Genomic DNA, 14,835 nt, shown 5'->3' with positions numbered 1-14,835 from the left:
ACATGGATCCCTCTGCTTTTTATTGTTGCCTTACATGGATCCCTCTGCTTTTTATTGTTGCCTTTCATGGATCCCTCTGCTTTTTATTGTTGCCTTACATGGACCCCTCTGCTTTTTATTGTTGCCTTACATGGATCCCTCTGCTTTTTATTGTTGCCTTACATGGACCCGTCTGCTTTTTATTGTTGCCTTACATGGACCCGTCTGCTTTTTATTGTTGCCTTACATGGATCCCTCTGCTTTTTATTGTTGCCTTACATGGATCCCTCTGCTTTTTATTGTTGCCTTTCATGGATCCCTCTACTTTTTATTGTTGCCTTACATGGACCCGTCTGCTTTTTATTGTTGCCTTACATGGATCCCTCTGCTTTTTATTGTTGCCTTTCATGGATCCCTCTGCTTTTTATTGTTGCCTTACATGGATCCCTCTGCTTTTTATTGTTGCCTTACATGGATCCCTCTGCTTTTTATTGTTGCCTTTCATGGATCCCTCTGCTTTTTATTGTTGCCTTACATGGATGGATCCCTCTGCTTTTTATTGTTGCCTTACATGGACCCCTCTGCTTTTTATTGTTGCCTTACATGGATGGATCCCTCTGCTTTTTATTGTTGCCTTAGATGGATCCCTCTGCTTTTTATTGTTGCCTTAGATGGATCCCTCTGCTTTTTATTGTTGCCTTTCATGGATCCCTCTGCTTTTTATTGTTGCCTTACATGGACCCCTCTGCTTTTTATTGTTGCCTTACATGGATCCCTCTGCTTTTTATTGTTGCCTTACATGGATCCCTCTGCTTTTTATTGTTGCCTTACATGGATCCCTCTGCTTTTTATTGTTGCCTTTCATGGATCCCTCTGCTTTTTATTGTTGCCTTACATGGATCCCTCTGCTTTTTATTGTTGCCTTACATGGACCCCTCTGCTTTTTATTGTTGCCTTACATGGACCCCTCTGCTTTTTATTGTTGCCTTACATGGACCCCTCTGCTTTTTATTGTTGCCTTACATGGACCCCTCTGCTTTTTATTGTTGCCTTACATGGATCCCTCTGCTTTTTATTGTTGCCTTACATGGATCCCTCTGCTTTTTATTGTTGCCTTACATGGACCCCTCTGCTTTTTATTGTTGCCTTACATGGACCCCTCTGCTTTTTATTGTTGCCTTACATGGATCCCTCTGCTTTTTATTGTTGCCTTACATGGACCCCTCTGCTTTTTATTGTTGCCTTACATGGATCCCTCTGCTTTTTATTGTTGCCTTACATGGATCCCTCTGCTTTTTATTGTTGCCTTACATGGATCCCTCTGCTTTTTATTGTTGCCTTTCATGGATCCCTCTGCTTTTTATTGTTGCCTTACATGGACCCCTCTGCTTTTTATTGTTGCCTTACATGGATCCCTCTGCTTTTTTATTGTTGCCTTTCATGGATCCCTCTGCTTTTTATTGTTGCCTTACATGGACCCCTCTGCTTTTTATTGTTGCCTTACATGGATCCCTCTGCTTTTTATTGTTGCCTTACATGGATCCCTCTGCTTTTTATTGTTGCCTTTCATGGATCCCTCTGCTTTTTATTGTTGCCTTACATGGACCCCTCTGCTTTTTATTGTTGCCTTACATGGATCCCTCTGCTTTTTATTGTTGCCTTACATGGATCCCTCTGCTTTTTATTGTTGCCTTACATGGATCCCTCTGCTTTTTATTGTTGCCTTACATGGATCCCTCTGCTTTTTATTGTTGCCTTACATGGATCCCTCTGCTTTTTATTGTTGCCTTACATGGATCCCTCTGCTTTTTATTGTTGCCTTACATGGACCCCTCTGCTTTTTATTGTTGCCTTACATGGATCCCTCTGCTTTTTATTGTTGCCTTACATGGATGGATCCCTCTGCTTTTTATTGTTGCCTTACATGGATCCCTCTGCTTTTTATTGTTGCCTTACATGGATCCCTCTGCTTTTTATTGTTGCCTTACATGGACCCCTCTGCTTTTTATTGTTGCCTTACATGGACCCCTCTGCTTTTTATTGTTGCCTTACATGGATCCCTCTGCTTTTTATTGTTGCCTTACATGGATCCCTCTGCTTTTTATTGTTGCCTTACATGGATCCCTCTGCTTTTTATTGTTGCCTTACATGGATCCCTCTGCTTTTTATTGTTGCCTTACATGGACCCCTCTGCTTTTTATTGTTGCCTTACATGGACCCCTCTGCTTTTTATTGTTGCCTTACATGGACCCCTCTGCTTTTTATTGTTGCCTTACATGGACCCCTCTGCTTTTTATTGTTGCCTTACATGGATCCCTCTGCTTTTTATTGTTGCCTTACATGGATCCCTCTGCTTTTTATTGTTGCCTTACATGGATCCCTCTGCTTTTTATTGTTGCCTTACATGGATCCCTCTGCTTTTTATTGTTGCCTTACATGGATCCCTCTGCTTTTTATTGTTGCCTTACATGGATCCCTCTGCTTTTTATTGTTGCCTTACATGGACCCCTCTGCTTTTTATTGTTGCCTTACATGGATGGATCCCTCTGCTTTTATTGTTGCCTTACATGGATGGATCCCTCTGCTTTTTATTGTTGCCTTACATGGACCCCTCTGCTTTTTATTGTTGCCTTACATGGATGGATCCCTCTGCTTTTTATTGTTGCCTTACATGGACCCCTCTGCTTTTTATTGTTGCCTTACATGGATGGATCCCTCTGCTTTTTATTGTTGCCTTACATGGACCCCTCTGCTTTTTATTGTTGCCTTACATGGATGGATCCCTCTGCTTTTTATTGTTGCCTTACATGGATCCCTCTGCTTTTTATTGTTGCCTTACATGGATCCCTCTGCTTTTTATTGTTGCCTTACATGGACCCCTCTGCTTTTTATTGTTGCCTTACATGGATCCCTCTGCTTTTTATTGTTGCCTTACATGGATCCCTCTGCTTTTTATTGTTGCCTTACATGGACCCCTCTGCTTTTTATTGTTGCCTTACATGGACCCCTCTGCTTTTTATTGTTGCCTTACATGGACCCCTCTGCTTTTTATTGTTGCCTTACATGGATGGATCCCTCTGCTTTTATTGTTGCCTTACATGGACCCCTCTGCTTTTTATTGTTGCCTTACATGGATGGATCCCTCTGCTTTTTAATGTTGCCTTACATGGACCCCTCTGCTTTTTATTGTTGCCTTACATGGATGGATCCCTCTGCTTTTTATTGTTGCCTTACATGGACCCCTCTGCTTTTTATTGTTGCCTTACATGGATGGATCCCTCTGCTTTTTATTGTTGCCTTACATGGACCCCTCTGCTTTTTATTGTTGCCTTACATGGATCCCTCTGCTTTTTATTGTTGCCTTACATGGACCCCTCTGCTTTTTATTGTTGCCTTACATGGATCCCTCTGCTTTTTATTGTTGCCTTACATGGATCCCTCTGCTTTTTATTGTTGCCTTACATGGATCTTTTTATTGTTGCCTCTGCTTTTTTTATTGTTGCCTTACATGGATCCCTCTGCTTTTTATTGTTGCCTTACATGGACCCCTCTGCTTTTTATTGTTGCCTTACATGGATGGATCCCTCTGCTTTTTATTGTTGCCTTACATGGATCCCTCTGCTTTTTATTGTTGCCTTACATGGACCCCTCTGCTTTTTATTGTTGCCTTACATGGATCCCTCTGCTTTTTATTGTTGCCTTACATGGATCCCTCTGCTTTTTATTGTTGCCTTACATGGACCCCTCTGCTTTTTATTGTTGCCTTACATGGATCCCTCTGCTTTTTATTGTTGCCTTACATGGATCCCTCTGCTTTTTATTGTTGTTGCCTTTTTTATGGATCCCTCTGCTTTTTTTGTTGTTGCCTTACATGGATCCCTCTGCTTTTTATTGTTGCCTTACATGGATCCCTCTGCTTTTTATTGTTGCCTTACATGGACCCCTCTGCTTTTTATTGTTGCCTTACATGGATCCCTCTGCTTTTTATTGTTGCCTTACATGGACCCCTCTGCTTTTTATTGTTGCCTTACATGGACCCCTCTGCTTTTTATTGTTGCCTTACATGGACCCCTCTGCTTTTTATTGTTGCCTTACATGGATGGATCCCTCTGCTTTTTATTGTTGCCTTACATGGACCCCTCTGCTTTTTATTGTTGCCTTACATGGACCCCTCTGCTTTTTATTGTTGCCTTACATGGATGGATCCCTCTGCTTTTTATTGTTGCCTTACATGGACCCCTCTGCTTTTTATTGTTGCCTTACATGGATGGATCCCTCTGCTTTTTATTGTTGCCTTACATGGACCCCTCTGCTTTTTATTGTTGCCTTACATGGATGGATCCCTCTGCTTTTTATTGTTGCCTTATGGATCCCTCTGCTTTTTATTGTTGCCTTACATGGACCCCTCTGCTTTTTATTGTTGCCTTACATGGATCCCTCTGCTTTTTATTGTTGCCTTACATGGATCCCTCTGCTTTTTATTGTTGCCTTACATGGATCCCTCTGCTTTTTATTGTTGCCTTACATGGACCCCTCTGCTTTTTATTGTTGCCTTACATGGATCCCTCTGCTTTTTATTGTTGCCTTACATGGACCCCTCTGCTTTTTATTGTTGCCTTACATGGACCCCTCTGCTTTTTATTGTTGCCTTACATGGATCCCTCTGCTTTTTATTGTTGCCTCTGCTTTTTATTGTTGCCTTACATGGATCCCTCTGCTTTTTATTGTTGCCTTACATGGATCCCTCTGCTTTTTATTGTTGCCTTACATGGATCCCTCTGCTTTTTATTGTTGCCTTACATGGATCCCTCTGCTTTTTATTGTTGCCTTACATGGATCCCTCTGCTTTTTATTGTTGCCTTACATGGATCCCTCTGCTTTTTATTGTTGCCTTACATGGATCCCTCTGCTTTTTATTGTTGCCTTACATGGATCCCTCTGCTTTTTATTGTTGCCTTACATGGATCCCTCTGCTTTTATTGTTGCCTTACATGGACCCCTCTGCTTTTTATTGTTGCCTTACATGGATCCCTCTGCTTTTTATTGTTGCCTTACATGGATCCCTCTGCTTTTTATTGTTGCCTTACATGGATCTGCTTTTTATTGTTGCCTTACATGGATCCCTCTTTTTTATTGTTGCCTTACATGGATCCCTCTGCTTTTTATTGTTGCCTTACATGGACCCCTCTGCTTTTTATTGTTGCCTTACATGGATCCCTCTGCTTTTTATTGTTGCCTTATGGACCCCTCTGCTTTTTATTGTTGCCTTACATGGATCCCTCTGCTTTTTATTGTTGCCTTACATGGATCCCTCTGCTTTTTATTGTTGCCTTACATGGACCCCTCTGCTTTTTATTGTTGCCTTACATGGATCCCTCTGCTTTTTATTGTTGCCTTACATGGACCCTCTGCTTTTTTATTGTTGCCTTACATGGATCCCTCTGCTTTTTATTGTTGCCTTACATGGATCCCTCTGCTTTTTATTGTTGCCTTACATGGATCCCTCTGCTTTTTATTGTTGCCTTACATGGACCCCTCTGCTTTTTATTGTTGCCTTACATGGATCCCTCTGCTTTTTATTGTTGCCTTACATGGATCCCTCTGCTTTTTATTGTTGCCTTACATGGATCCCTCTGCTTTTTATTGTTGCCTTACATGGATCCCTCTGCTTTTTATTGTTGCCTTACATGGATCCCTCTGCTTTTTATTGTTGCCTTACATGGATCCCTCTGCTTTTTATTGTTGCCTTACATGGACCCCTCTGCTTTTTATTGTTGCCTTACATGGACCCCTCTGCTTTTTATTGTTGCCTTACATGGACCCCTCTGCTTTTTATTGTTGCCTTACATGGACCCCTCTGCTTTTTATTGTTGCCTTACATGGACCCCTCTGCTTTTTATTGTTGCCTTACATGGATGGATCCCTCTGCTTTTTATTGTTGCCTTACATGGACCCCTCTGCTTTTTATTGTTGCCTTACATGGACCCCTCTGCTTTTTATTGTTGCCTTACATGGATGGATCCCTCTGCTTTTTATTGTTGCCTTACATGGACCCCTCTGCTTTTTATTGTTGCCTTACATGGATGGATCCCTCTGCTTTTTATTGTTGCCTTACATGGACCCCTCTGCTTTTTATTGTTGCCTTACATGGATGGATCCCTCTGCTTTTTATTGTTGCCTTACATGGATCCCTCTGCTTTTTATTGTTGCCTTACATGGACCCCTCTGCTTTTTATTGTTGCCTTACATGGATCCCTCTGCTTTTTATTGTTGCCTTACATGGATCCCTCTGCTTTTTATTGTTGCCTTACATGGATCCCTCTGCTTTTTATTGTTGCCTTACATGGACCCCTCTGCTTTTTATTGTTGCCTTACATGGATCCCTCTGCTTTTTATTGTTGCCTTACATGGACCCCTCTGCTTTTTATTGTTGCCTTACATGGACCCCTCTGCTTTTTATTGTTGCCTTACATGGATCCCTCTGCTTTTTTGTTGTTGCCTCTGCTTTTTATTGTTGCCTTACATGGATCCCTCTGCTTTTTATTGTTGCCTTACATGGATCCCTCTGCTTTTTATTGTTGCCTTACATGGATCCCTCTGCTTTTTTATTGTTGCCTTACATGGATCCCTCTGCTTTTTATTGTTGCCTTACATGGATCCCTCTGCTTTTTATTGTTGCCTTACATGGACCCCTCTGCTTTTTATTGTTGCCTTACATGGATCCCTCTGCTTTTTATTGTTGCCTTACATGGATCCCTCTGCTTTTTATTGTTGCCTTACATGGATCCCTCTGATTTTTATTGTTGCCTTACATGGACCCCTCTGCTTTTTATTGTTGCCTTACATGGATCCCTCTGCTTTTTATTGTTGCCTTACATGGATCCCTCTGCTTTTTATTGTTGCCTTACATGGATGGATCCCTCTGCTTTTTATTGTTGCCTTACATGGATCCCTCTGCTTTTTATTGTTGCCTTACATGGACCCCTCTGCTTTTTATTGTTGCCTTACATGGATCCCTCTGCTTTTTATTGTTGCCTTACATGGACCCGTCTGCTTTTTATTGTTGCCTTACATGGATCCCTCTGCTTTTTATTGTTGCCTTACATGGATCCCTCTGCTTTTTATTGTTGCCTTACATGGACCCCTCTGCTTTTTATTGTTGCCTTACATGGATCCCTCTGCTTTTTATTGTTGCCTTACATGGACCCCTCTGCTTTTTATTGTTGCCTTACATGGATCCCTCTGCTTTTTATTGTTGCCTTACATGGATCCCTCTGCTTTTTATTGTTGCCTTACATGGATCCCTCTGCTTTTTATTGTTGCCTTACATGGATCCCTCTGCTTTTTATTGTTGCCTTACATGGATCCCTCTGCTTTTTATTGTTGCCTTACATGGATCCCTCTGCTTTTTATTGTTGCCTTACATGGATCCCTCTGCTTTTTATTGTTGCCTTACATGGACCCCTCTGCTTTTTATTGTTGCCTTACATGGATCCCTCTGCTTTTTATTGTTGCCTTACATGGATCCCTCTGCTTTTTATTGTTGCCTTACATGGACCCCTCTGCTTTTTATTGTTGCCTTACATGGATCCCTCTGCTTTTTATTGTTGCCTTACATGGACCCCTCTGCATTTTATTCAACTGTGTTGTATGTTAAACATTAAATAAGTAAAGTTAAATAAGTTAAATAAGTAAAATGTAATAATACTAATGGTCACACGATGGCACTACAGTATTGCAAAGAACACGCTATAACTTGTGTTACAATATACTGTATATCATATTGGTATAACTGTTATAACACAGGATACTTTGTGGGAACCTTTCATGCCTACATTGAGTTTTATTTGGAGTTCACTTCCCTACATTTCTCCCATTTATAATTTGTATTTCAAGAAATCATTTCAAATACATCAACATAATTTGCAAATAAATTCATTAAAAATCCTACATTGTGATTTTCTGGATTTTTTTTTCTAATTTTGTCTGTCATAGTTGAAGTGTACTTATGATGAAAATTACAGGCCTCTCTCATCTTTTTAAGTGGGAGAACATGCACAATTGGTGGCTGACTAAATACTTTTTTGCCCCACTGTATGTTACATAGTTGGCCTATAGAAACCCAGGTCCGTAGTTTTTCCTTCAGGCAGGAAGACATTTTAGGAGACACCTGCTGTAGGGGAGAGTGGGTAAAGTTGAGCCACTTGTTACATTCAACATCACTCAGTCAAGGGAAATATACTATTCTTTCTAACAAATATATCTACAAGTATTTCAGCATGTTGTGTATCCCTGGAAATAATCAGGAATCATGTAAACATTACAGTTTTGAAAACATAGTGTCCAAAAAAGTGGTCTCTTGGCACAACTTACCCCATGTATTGGGTAAATTAAGCCACCTACACATTTCTGTAGTAAATTAAATATTACCGCTACCTTTTTAAAACTGTCTATATTTCCCAAACATAATTCAACACAATCATGTAACCTTAAACCTGTGTTAACACCTATTATTTATTGGGGACAATGCCCTGTGTATCGTGCCGTCTTTCAGATGGGACGTTAAACGGGTGTCCTGACTCTCTGCGGCCATTAAAGATCCCATGGCACTTATCGTAAGAGTAGGGGTGTTAACCCCGGTGTCCTGGCTAAATTCCCAATCTGGCCATCAAACCATCACGGTCACCTAACAATTGCCAGTTTCCAATTGGCTCATTCATCCCCCTCCTCTCCCCTGTAACTATTCCCCAGGTCGTTGCTGCAAATGAGAATGTGTTCTCAGTCCACTTACCTGGTAAAATAACAGATAAATAAAACCTAACAAATGCTTATTTTTACACTTTTAACATATGACATAACAGGGCCTGGCCTATCTCAGCAGTAATGCTTTGCATTACGCCTGGGAAGAAAGCGCTTCAATTTGCTCAACTTGCCCTTGGCTCAACTTAATCGAAGGTAAACATTTGGACTATATTAGCCCACACAGCTACAAGGAAGCTAGGAAACCATACACCACTTTTTCCATGTAGTTTCTTCCTTCACAGACACCATGAAATTATGACCTCTTCCTAAATATTTGGTCAAATTATGCATTTTGTGTTTGGTTTCCTAGAAACAAGTGTCTCAACATACACCGCTCTCTCCTATAGTAGCCTCTGACACATGCCAGCTTTGCCTCCGAATGCCCGAGCATCAGCCTAGCATGTCAATGAAACCAGACAACGCTGCAGAGAGAATTCTCTCTCCTGCCTCATTTTTAATGCTAAGATCTTGTACTGGGTGCTAGTGGGTAGTAATGTGCTATTTTGAACTGTATTTGTGACCATGCAAAGGTCCTCTGTCATCAACATGACACAGCCAGCTACTGCTGTAGGGGCTCAGTCCCTGTCCTCAACTGCTAGTGTGTTTAAGGGGAGAGTCCCCATTGAAACGGGTTCATTTGAAGATGGAGAAGCACTAACTCTATAATGAACATCAGCTTGTGAATGAGTTGTACAATGTATACTCATTTGCAAGCTAATGTTCATTATTCTACCTTACTTTGAAGAAAATGGGTATATGACCTAAGCTAACATGAAACGCTAAAAACTATATTCTATATTTAAGAAATAACAGTTTCTGCACCATTAAATAGTGAAGTATGTCATGTAACACAATGACCAATGATTCAACAGAGGCTTGTAATTCTGCTGACAGTGTGCACAGTGCTCATGTTATCACAAGAGTACAAGGCCACTTCAGAATGAACAAACTACACTGAACAAAAATATAAACACAACATGCAACAATTTCTTCAATTTGACTGAGTTACAGCTCATGTAAGGAAATCAGTCAATGTAAATAAATTCATTAGGGCCTAATCTATGGATTTCACATGACTGGGAATACAGATAGACATCTGTTGGTCACAGATCCTGCTGAAACATGAGGTGATGGCAGACGATGAATGGTACGACAATGGGCCTCAGGATCTCATCACGGTATCTCTGTGCATTCAAATTGCCATCGATAATGTAATTGTGTTCGTTATCAGTAACCAGGATTCATCCATGAAGAGCACACTTCTCCAGCGTGCCAGTGAAGGTGTGCATTTTCCCACTGAATTCGGTTACAACGCCAAACTGCAGTCAGGTCAATACCCTGGTGAGGACAACGAGCATGCAAAGGAGTTTCCCCGAGACGGTTTCTGACAGTTTGTGCAGAAATTATTTGGTTGTGCAAACCCAGTTTCATAAACTGTCTGGGTTTCTGGTCTCAAATGATCTCGCAGATGAAGAAGCAGGATGTGGAGGTCCTGAACTGGCGTGGTTACACGTGGGCTAGGGTTGTGAGGCTGGTTGGACATACTGCCAAATTCTCTAAAACGACATAGGAGCTGGTTTATGGTGGAGAAATGAATATTGAATTCTCTGTCAACAGCTCTGGTGGACATTCCTGCAGTCAGCAGCCAATTGCACGCTCCCTCAAAACTTGAGACATCTGTGGCATTGTGTTGTGACAAAACTGCACATTTTAGTGGACTTTCATTGTCCCCAGCACAAGGTACACCTGTGTAATGATCATGCTGTTTAACCCGCTCCTTGATATGCCACATCGGTCAGGTGGATGGAAATGCTCACTAACAGGGATGTAAAGAAATTTGTGCACATTTGAGAGAACGTTTGCGCGAATTGAGAATTTCTGGGATCTTTAATTTCAGCTCATAAAACATGGGACAAACACTTTACATGTTGCGTTTATATTGTTGTTCAGTGTATTTCCTTTATTAGACAGAAAAACCCTTGAGGAACAGTCCTCAAAGCTCCAAGTTGTTAAGCTGTTACATGCCAAATATACAGTTCTGTGCAATGTCACAATGGATAAGCAGTATCTTTATTATTAAAGATTGACGTTGCCACGAGCAGCACCGCAGATATTGAGATGCAAGACTTCACTCATTAATTCATTTGTCTCGCTTCCTACTCCACTTGCTCATAACACAGGGTCTGAAATAAGAATGCAACCGTACAGAACATTGAAAATGTTTTAGAGAAACTATGAACTAAGGCACTTTCATGTGTACATACTACAGATGTACATGGACACAAAGCAACAGTCAACAGGCAGGACTCCACTGCTAACTGTGTATAATGGCATATAGAAAGACAACACAGATTACAACAGGCCCATGTTCATTAGGACACTGTTGCAAAACGGAAAGCAAAATTTGTGTTTCTTATTGGGGTAGTCCCTTCCTGTTTGTTCTCTTCCCTTTGGTGTCTGATGAATACGACCGAAGTTTGGGTGGGACACCTGCAAATTCCATGGCTCTGTTCTTTGGACCTTTGAATTTTTGTTCTAAAAATCCCATTCAATTCTAACAAACAAAATCTTAAACAAAAATTATTACAAAATCCAGAAAGGGTTAGTAATCCAGAATTCAAATCATATTCACTTTTAATATACATGACATTTTGGCAACAGACAAAAATAAACCTGTTGCAGTTTGTATGCAAAGGAAAGCATTGCTTATTGCAAACTTGAGACAATGCTTTTTGGAGTCCTTGTTCTTTAACCAGATGCAAGCTTCCCACGCATGCATCCATCAGTCTGTCTTCAGCTACACAGCACCTTTAAAAGAGACCCATAGAGGGCACTGTCACAGGGGAACATACAGTTACAGTATGAGGAGGCCATTTCCCTTGTGATGGTTAGTTGTCACATGCACCCACCAGTGGAGGCTGCTGAGGGGAGGACGGCACATAATAATGGCCGGAATGGAGTGAAGGGAATGGTATCAAACATGGTTTTCATGTGTTTGATACCATTCCATTCACTAGATTATACTCCATTCCATACATTATATTATGAGGCATCGTTCCCTCAGCAGCCTCCACAATGACACCCACATCCTGTGTCATGGTCTTCAGTGAACATGTGAGTATGCATTCCCCACGTCCACCGGTGCTGCGTCTGCTCCTCTATACAGCTGGGATCTGGCAATCATTCAAAAGGGGGTATAACCTAAATGTACTAACAAAGTCCTGATGGAGAATCTAAACATCAGTCACATCTCCCCCACAGCGTAATGGACCAGCCCATCTCCCCATCCACAACACAAGGATTAGCCTACAGATCAGAAGGGGCTATGGGGATGGGATCTAAAGCTCCTAAAACACTGACAAGAAGCAGTATGAACAAAATGGGTCTTTTACAGTAACAGTCAGTCCAGCATTCTGTCTTTGGGAGTTTACTGCCATGAGTTTAGGGAGTCTAAAAGAATGCTTACATTGCAGAACGAGGGAGAGAGAGAAACAAACATCCATGCTGTAAAAGTAGATGTCGTCTTTGGACAGAGAAAGCCAGGCATTGTGTGTTGTTGTAAACCAAGCTCTGGTGTGTTTTCTATACTCTGTTTTATATGCAAACCATTCTCAACCGCTCCCCTTGAATATAAAGACAAAAAGCCAACGAAGGTTCGACACAGGTCTTCAAGAGTATATAAACATTTTCACAGGATTTCCATAACGGGTCATATTTCACAGTGGTTGTATCCTCTTGTCTCCTTCCAGACCTCGATTAGAACTATGATGCTGCGATAAAATTAAAGCGATATAAGCGATACATCATTCTCAGAATGTTTGGGAGGTGCAGCCTAGTCCTTGACAAAAGTGTTTCCAGTTCATTTGTACTCTTCTGTTGTGCACCAAATAAACATCTCATCATCTACTGTCCAATTATATCTACAGTATATACAGTTGCAGCAAAATACATTGGCACCTTTGCACTTTTCTTAAATAATTCCCGGTTTCTTCTCAAATAAGTAGAAACGTAAAAAATAAATAAACCGGTCTCCACTCCCTATTAGTTTTTCAACATTGCAGAACCAATTTTATGTTTGTGAACTTAAGTTAACAATTTGAGAAAAAAATTAAGAAAATGTCATGAACAAAATGATTAGCACCCCAGAGCTTGAAGTTGGAGCTTGAAGTTGGTTACATGGCCTTTGGCCAAGATAACTTCAGATAAATGCTTCTTGGAGCCATCAGTGAGCTTGCTATACCTTTCAACTGGCAATTTGGCCCACTTTTCTGCAGCAAACTGCTATAATTGTTCAACGTTTGAGGGAGCCCTCCACCAACTGCTGCTTTCAGATTCCTCCATAGGTTATGGATGTGATTCTGATCTGAACTCTTCGCTGGCCACTCCAGAACAGTTCAGCGATTCTTCTTGAACCATTTCAGGGTGCTTTTGACGTGTGTTTTGGATTGTTGTCCTGCTGGAAGACCCACAACCTTAAAGACACAATTTTTGGACACTGTGTTGAACATTGAACTCCAAAATAGCTTGATAATCTGCTGATTTCATGATGTCTTGCACACGTTCAAGGCCCCAGTACCAGAAGCAGCAAAGCAACCCCACAGCACAAGTACTAGCTCCTGGGTGCCAATCATTTTGCCCAGGCCATTTGTCTTAAGTTTACAAATTTTATTTAGAAAATAAAGTTTACAAAAATAAAATATGTTCTGCAATGTTTTTTTTTTCAATTGCAATTTATTTGAGAAGAAATAGGGAATTATTTAAGAAAAGTGCAAGGGTGCGAATATATTTGGCCAAAACTGTATCTGAGAGTGCATCCTTATGATCACACACATATCTGGACTCTTGCCCTCCCTGCTTCAGTCTCAGCTATAAACATTCGCGACATCCAAACTTCCAACAGCTTTCAAATGGTGGTTTGAAATTTCACTATTGACAGCTTATATTTCTGAGTGGCAGTAAAGCCTTACGATTGGTACTCTAAATCTAAGCATTGTCCATCCAAGTGAGAAGCAAACCTTAGTCAGGTTCAGCTACATTTCCCATAGTTCTCCTGGCTGAGTAGTAAGCAAAACAGAATTGCAACGTGCACTATTTTGTTTCTTTAGCGTTCATTCTTTTGTAGTTCTCTAGTTTTTGTAAACTACCAGACAAGTTCCTCTAACCTCAAAGGAAGCCTCGTGATTTGTTGTTCTGTATACAGTAATGATCAAGAAGAAAACGTTGACTTATCTAGCGATGCTAGGCATTTCAGCAGATTCTACAGTATTTTCCATATGGATCTTGACAATTATTTGTCTGTCAAATAGTTAGACACACTGAAACATGCTCCTTTCCTTGTGGTAGTTCAGTCTGTCTAGCAGACCTGAGAATGTTCCTGTTTTCATTGTTAATAAATGTGGTTAACTTACTGGACACTGGTTAACTTCGACACAAGAAAACACATCTTTCTCACAAAGTAAATTACAACAGCATCCTCAATGTCCAGGCAATGGACTGTTCTTATACTCTCTTACACAATATTGTTAGTATTATTATCATCTATAGACAATGATAACATATTGCTACTATATGTAGTCAGAGACCCTCTCCCAGTTTCCTGTTGGTCCATGTTCCCATCCCAGAGTTCAAAGTTCACATGGTGCACGACTTGTCTAGGGGGTCTTGGGGAGGGTGTACAGGGGGAGGGTGAGCCGGGCCCGTCTTGGGCAGCACCAGCGGCTTGGGCCTCAGGGCAGGCGGCTTAAGCTGCACCCCCATACGGGGTACCACTACCGGCTTGAAGGTGCTCATGGTGTCGCTGGAAGAGCTAGTGCTGCGGCGCATCGGGGGCCCCCCGGCCTCGCCGGTCTGAGCCCTCAGAAGGATGTTGTGGAGGGGGCTGAGGGACTCGCTGGAGCTGGCTGGGGTAGGACCCCCGGTCGACTGCCTCTGCTCCAGGGTGTCCAGCACAACATCGGGAGCGTGCTTGGCCGAACTCTGCCTCTCCAGCTCACGCAGCTCGTTCAGCGCCGTGTTCATCGTCTCCTCTATGTCCTGCAGGGAGGGAGAGACAGG

General features: G+C 41.5%; 1 protein-coding gene across 5 annotated transcripts in view; it reads right to left on the bottom strand.

The window, feature by feature from the left end:
- Positions 1-10,723: 10,723 nt before the first annotated feature.
- Positions 10,724-14,835, bottom strand: part of LOC118395825 (SLIT-ROBO Rho GTPase-activating protein 1-like) — a 173,367-nt gene continuing 169,255 nt past the window's right edge. For 4 of the 5 annotated variants that reach the window (XM_035789792.2, XM_035789791.2, XM_035789794.2 and 1 more), the window contains exon 22: positions 10,724-14,814. In XM_035789792.2, coding sequence (XP_035645685.1) covers positions 14,413-14,814 — 402 coding nt within the window. In that variant the 3' untranslated portion in view covers positions 10,724-14,412. The remainder of the gene's footprint in view (positions 14,815-14,835) is intronic. The other variant, XM_035789795.2, reaches the window with a different exon arrangement.

This window comes from Oncorhynchus keta, chromosome 17, assembly GCF_023373465.1.
Source record: "Oncorhynchus keta strain PuntledgeMale-10-30-2019 chromosome 17, Oket_V2, whole genome shotgun sequence".
NCBI lineage: Eukaryota > Metazoa > Chordata > Actinopteri > Salmoniformes > Salmonidae > Oncorhynchus > Oncorhynchus keta.
This window is presented reverse-complemented; position numbering and strand designations above follow the sequence as displayed.